This window comes from Pocillopora verrucosa, chromosome 1 (assembly GCF_036669915.1).
Source record: "Pocillopora verrucosa isolate sample1 chromosome 1, ASM3666991v2, whole genome shotgun sequence".
Lineage (NCBI taxonomy): Eukaryota > Metazoa > Cnidaria > Anthozoa > Scleractinia > Pocilloporidae > Pocillopora > Pocillopora verrucosa.
In genome coordinates, this window is record NC_089312.1 from 6,943,838 (window position 1) to 6,950,143 (window position 6,306).

A 6,306-nucleotide genomic window follows, 5' to 3' on the forward strand; every position below is an offset into this window, starting at 1 on the left:
AGTATGCAACAACGATGGAGTTATTTCTATTTCAGAAGGATAGCGCTTGGAGCTAATACAGTATAGTTTTAACTCGGCTTTGAACTTTGGCTATCGTCTGACAAGAGTTGAATAAGAACGCTAATTTACGTTATTATAACGTGATCCTCAAAGACAAAAGTAAATAGGCAGTCTGAGTTTTGAAGGTTTTCATGTACGAAAACAAGAATCAAACACATTTAACACTCGTATAGTATGTATAGTTTCGTGTTCAAATAAAAAAATATTAGAACAAAACAAAACAGGAAAGATGAAAAACATAGCCAAATTAGCATAAATATAAAAATTCATACTAATTACGTTGGTGTCAGAGCGACTGCGATCATGCTTAGGTCCCTCATTGCGATCTCCGCTCATCGCAAGGGAGAAAGGCTCAGAAGTTACATCGGCCGCCCTTTGAGTGAAAAACGAAGAGCTTTCTCTCATACCCTTTCCAATTTCTAAAGAAAATTTTGTATTCTATTACCAAAAATGTATCATTGTGCGTGACTAGATTTTTTCGAAAATGGCCGCACGAAGAATATCAATTAATCTTTCTTAAGCATTTCAACTAGCTACGAAGCTTACCAAGAATCTCGATTTTAAAAATTCCATCACGTTTAACCAAGTTTGTTTTCTTTTGCTTTTTTACTTTTGCTGGTAGCGTTCTCAAAACAAAGAAACTGTGTTTCAGATGTAGTTAGGAAACACTGCAAGAAAAAAATTAAAAGTCTATTGTAATTGATAAAAGCATGGTGAAGCTTTCCGATGTAAAATTTTACTTACGAAAATATGACGGATTTCATATTAAATAATGAAACTGTAACAAAATTCTTGAACGTGATTGGCTATCACCAGTCCGATTTGAGCTGATAGGACAGAGAAGCCGTCATGCTTGTAAATGTACAATGCAATAGGACAGTTAAAGGGACAGTTGACACGTCATGTCCGTGTAAGTTAACAGAACGCGTCGTGTGCGCGCGCTGTTATCTCGCATTTCGCTAAGTTAACTGTTGTTTCTTTTAAAAAACGTATAATCGATGTTTAGTTTCTTTCTAAAAGTTTGTAATTGTTTTGATTGATGGGTAACGGGACTGCATGTCGTCCAATTATGTCTGTAATCATACTCGTTAGTAACACATCGCTTCGCGGTCGTCTGATTTTGTTAATCACTCGTATGATTACAGACCGAATTGGACTCCACTCGGTCCTATTACTGGTATTAATCAGGACCGTCAAAATTTCCTTGAATGTGATTGCTGGATGAATTTCCCTTTTTTAACTAATTTTTTGCAATGAATCCGATTTCATTTTCCGGCAAGTGACCGAATTGGACAAGAAATAAAATTAAAAATTCAACCTTTACAGAGTAACACTGAAGGCAGCCATTCTAAACTCCACAGATTTCTAAGTGAAAGCTGTGGTATAATGTGGATGCAAAAAGGATACTGAAAGGAAAAAAAGTAAATTGCAAAATTAAAAATACATTATGTATTCTCTTCCATAACAGAAAATCTCTCCCTGTTAACAAATTGTCCTTCTAAAGATCCTGAAAATCGTCACGACGGGCGTTCGCTTTAATTAACTTTGACTTCTATAAAACTCAGGAAAATGAAGAGATCCAATCAATCGGATTGTGGTTTTGGTATAAGTACCTTAATGTCTCACAATGACAAGCAGTCAACGGCTTTCTCTTCAGAATTTAAAGATGTCTAAATATTTAAAATAAGAGAAGAAATCCTTAAAGTAGGTGTGATTTAACAAAAAGTGTTGGTTACGTATTGATCAACCCTTATCGTATCGATAGCGAAATTTGTTATTAATTAGTCTTGAAGTTTGCACGAAACAAAGTATGCATGCATCAAGATTATTCAGTGATGAGATGCCTGAGTTTGACATCTGTAATCCAACATTTTCATCATAGGTTACAGAGCAAACATGCGTGTCTGCATATACAAAGGCCGTCCGAGTATTTTGCTATAATTGAGCCAGCTTATTCTGAATAATTCTAACTTTAACGTGTCCAGAGCCAAGGTTTCGAACACAAATCGCCAAAGTATGATCATAGTTCCTTTTCGCCTCCTCATCGTGACCCTGATCATTGTGTGCGTCACCAATATTTTCATAAGTTTCTCCAACTTTAAGATGATTACGTCCGAACTGTTTTAGGCAAATGTCCAGTGCAAGTACATGGTAGTCCATTGCTTGCTGGAAATCACTTACATTTCTGTATAGAGTACCCAGGTTATTGAAAGAATCTGCGACATCTACATGCTCAGGTCCGAGCTGTTTCAGACGAATGTCTAGTGCACGTGTATGGTAGTACTTTGCTTGCTGGAAATCAACTAGATCACTGTACACACTACCCAGGTTATTGTAGGAAGATGCGACATTTCCATGCTCGGATCCAAGCTGTTTCAGACGGTGCACGTGCATAGTTGTCCTTTGCTTTCTGGAAACAGCCGAAATCACTGTACACAGTACCCAGGTTATTGTAAGAAGCTGCCACACCTACATGCTCAGGTCCGAGCTGTTTCACACGAATGTCCAGTGCACGTACATGGTTGTGCTTTGCTTTCTGAAGATCACTTAGATTTCTGTACACAGTACCCAGGTTATTGTAAGAAGCTGCGACAACTATATGCTTAGGTCCGAGCTGTTTCACACGAATGTCCAGTGCACGTGCGTGGTAATCCTTTGCTTTCTGAAAATCACCAAGATCACTGAATACAGTACCCAGGTTATTATAAGAGGCTGCCACATCTACATGCTCAGGTCCGAGCTGTTTGGAATAAATTTCTAGTGCACGTGCATGGTTATCCTTTGTTCTCTGGAAATCACCTAGATCACTGTATACAGTACCCAGGTTATTGTAAGAGGCTGCCATATCTACATGCTCAGGTCCGAGCTGTTTCAGACGAATGTCCAGTGCACGTACATAGTTGTCCTTTGCTTGCTGGAAATAACCTAGATCACTGTATACAATACCCAGGTTATTGTAGGAATCTGCGACAACTACATGCTCAGGTTCGAGCTGTTTCTGACGAATGTCCAGTGCACGCACAAGGTAGTACTTTGCTTGCTGGAAATCACCTAGATCACTGTATAGTACCCAGGCTTTTGCAAGAAGTTTTTTTTTTTTTTTGTATTTTATTAATTTTTATTAATTCAAAGTTACATACATTTTTCATAAACAAACATAATTCACATAAACAGACAGACACGGTACATCATATATCTACATAAACAACCCACAGTTCCTCTTAGCTCTCCTCGGCTTCTAAATATAATACTAGTACAGCGCAGCAACAAACATGAGATTCTATATCATCTAATAATTTTTGTACTTGTCCTATTTCATATTATGAGCTTTTAGCTTATTATTTGATTTTGCGATCATAGTCTCGAGTTGGTGGATCGTTTTAATTTTGAGGTTTAATACTTTAATTGAAGGAAGAGATTTGTTCTGTCGGCAAGAATATAAATACTGTTTGGCAATTATTAAAATATGATTGATTAATAATTCGTCTTCGCACCTTAAAATACCAAACATTATATCTTTTTCAGAGAGGTGTTTTATCTTTACGCCTTGATTATCGAACCACTTTATTACCTCAGCCCAGAAATCCTTAGTATAACGACAAGAAATAAAAAAATGCTCCAAGGATTCGTTCATATCGCCACAGAAGGAACACGCCGGGGATGGAATAATACCAATTTTGTTTAAAAAAGAATTTGTGATAAGACACCTGTTAAGTAGTTTATACTGGAATTCACGCGATTTTGTGTCCAAGGAAGTACGAAATGGCAAGCTGTAAATCTCTTTCCATTCTAAAACATCATTAACAAAATGAGTCTTACAATTCAGTTGGGCAGTCGGTGGAGTGATGATTCTATTTCGAAGTTCTTTATATATAGTCTTTGGAATGACTGTTTCAATTAAAACGTTTTTGTCATTAAAACTTAATTTAATTTCGTTATACAAATTGAAAGGCTCGTCAGCTGTAGAAGCAAGCGTGTTTAATGATTCACGCCATTCAACTGGTAAGGCGTCTATTACAGAAATAAGTCTAAATATATCTAACGGCGAGGTGTTTAATTCTCTCAACTTGTAATTATTTTTAACAATAAATTCGTTATTGTCCGAGATTAGATCCCCTATTCGAAGAATTCCTTTTTCTGCGAGATTTTTAAAATACACAGATTTGCCACCGATACAAATAAATTTATTATTCCACACAATAGCTTTTGAAAGATCTTGTCTATTTTGATCCTGTATACTTGTGTGAGTTGCTGCGGAACATTTTGCGAAACTTTTAAAGCATTCTTCATAAAATGCTGGAAGCTTTATGGGCAATTTCTTCAAATCAAAATCGCAACATAAAATAAGTTTACCCCCCACAGGTTCAAGATAATGCAGTACAATTTTTTTCCAATTGCTCGGTTGATCGCTTGCCAACTTTTTGCAACAGAGGATTCTCTGAGTCTCTATTATAGAATCTAAATGTGGGGCTTTAAGTCCCCCATCTTCAATGTCACCAATAAGAGCAGAGCGTTTGATTTTGTCCTTCCCCTTCCAGATAAAATCGAAGATAATTTTGTTCACATCTTTCACAAATTCCCTATTTACTAATATCAAACTCGCGCGATACAGGAAAATAGGAATGATAAAAGTTTTGACAATTTGAATTCTTCCGATAATCGTCAAATCCCTCCACCTCCAAATTCGTAGTTTTTGTTGAATGGAACTAATTAATTCATCAACATTTAATTTTTGTTTCAATCGAAAATCATAGGTGAAGTGCACTCCCAGAATTTTAACAACTTTTTTAATTTTTAAGTTGCATGAAACGACATTGTCTTGTTGTAGATTAGAAGAACAATTACCCAATATCATTATTTCTGATTTATCGTGGTTAATCTTCAGGCCTGAACAAGTCCCGTAATCTTTTATAAGTTTAAGAAAGTTCACAAGCGACAGATTATCTTTCAAAAAACCAGATTATTGTATGAAGTTGCGACAGCTACATGCTTAGGTCCGAGCTGTTTCAGACGAATGTCTAGTGTATGTGCAAGGCAGTCCTTTGCTTAGCGGAAATCACCTAAACCACTGTATAAATTAGCCAGGTTATTGTAAGAAGTTGCGACATCCATATGCCAGGGTCCGATATGTCTCAGACGAATGTCCAGTGCACGTGCATGGTAGTCCTTTGCTTTCTGGAAATCGCCTAGATCGCTTTATACAGTACCCAGGTTATTGTACGAGGCTGCGACATCTACATGCACAGGTCCGAGCTGTTTCAGATAAATGTCTAGTGCACGTGTATGGTTGTCCTTTGCTTGCTGGAAATTACTTAGATGACTGTATACAGTACCCAGGTTATTGTAAGAATCTGCGACATCTACATGCTCAGGTCCGAGCTGTTTTAGACGAATTTCCAATGCACGTACATGGTAGTCCTTCGCTCGGTGGAAATCACGGAGATTACTGTATATAGTACCCAGGTTATTTTAAGAAGCTGCGACATGAGTTTGCTCAGGTCCAAGCTGTTCAAGACGAATGTCCAGTGCACGTGTATGGTTGTCATTTGCTTTCTGGAAATCACCTAGATCACTATATACAATACCCAGGTTATTGTAAGAGGCTGCCACATCTACATGTTCAGGTCCGAGCTGTTTCAGGTAAATGTCTGGTGCACGTGCATGGTTTTCTTTTGCTTTCTGGAAATCACCTAGGTCACTGTATACAGTACCCAGGTTATTGTAAGAAGCTGCGACATATACATGCTCAGGTCCAAGCTGTTCCAGATGAATGTCCAGTGCATGCGTATGATAGTTCTTCGCTTGCTCGAAGTTACCCTTACATTTGTGTGTGGTTCCCACAAGGAGATAGAGTTTTGATTTTCCGAGAGCGTCGTTTGCATCACCTGAGTGTATAATTTTCAAGGCCACTTCGAAGTAGGTCATAGCAGCTTCGTATTCACAATGGTTGAGGCACATATTTCCTAGGATCAGAAGGTCATTACAGTAATCTTGCAAGGGAATAACACCCATTTTGCTGACTTGAGATTATTCTTGCATAGAAAACAGAGATGGCTGGATTTTAGTCTCCGGTTACTAAGAACTCAGCTAGTATCCAGCCATCTTAACAGAACAAGCTTGGTCAATAACTCCAATTTATCGACCAGTAGCACGGAGCTTGCGTACTAATTTTGCCGCTGTGTTATGGTTCATAAAAAAACGAACAGTATATGCACAGAAGTTGGGGCATGACATATATAGAATTTT

General features: G+C 37.6%; 2 protein-coding genes across 2 annotated transcripts; both read right to left on the minus strand.

Annotated features, from left to right (window-relative positions):
* Positions 1-1,995: 1,995 nt before the first annotated feature.
* On the minus strand, positions 1,996-3,694 carry LOC131791505 (nephrocystin-3-like). Its single transcript, XM_066165247.1, has 3 exons — positions 3,632-3,694; positions 2,534-3,100; positions 1,996-2,430 (listed from the first exon to the last, which is right to left on the minus strand). Exons 1-3 carry the CDS (start codon positions 3,692-3,694, stop codon positions 1,996-1,998), a joined length of 1,065 nt encoding a protein of 354 aa, XP_066021344.1.
* Positions 3,695-5,529: 1,835 nt separating this feature from the next.
* Positions 5,530-6,072, minus strand: LOC131774190 (kinesin light chain-like). Its single transcript, XM_066165290.1, has one exon. It carries the CDS (start codon positions 6,070-6,072, stop codon positions 5,530-5,532), a length of 543 nt encoding a protein of 180 aa, XP_066021387.1.
* Positions 6,073-6,306: the final 234 nt, after the last annotated feature.

Excerpts from the sequence above, each read along its gene's own strand:
- LOC131774190 (XM_066165290.1), bottom strand. The coding sequence starts at position 6,072 with ATGGGTGTTATTCCCTTGCAAGATTACTGTAATGACCTTCTGATCCTA.
- LOC131791505 (XM_066165247.1), bottom strand. The coding sequence starts at position 3,694 with ATGAACGAATCCTTGGAGCATTTTTTTATTTCTTGTCGTTATACTAAG. Across the intron at positions 3,101-3,631 it reads CTAAGGATTTCTGGGCTGAG|CAAGCAAAGTACTACCTTGT; the intron begins GTAATAAAGTGG and ends GGTGATTTCCAG. Across the intron at positions 2,431-2,533 it reads AACAGCTCGGACCTGAGCAT|CTTGGATCCGAGCATGGAAA; the intron begins GTAGGTGTGGCA and ends CGTCTGAAACAG.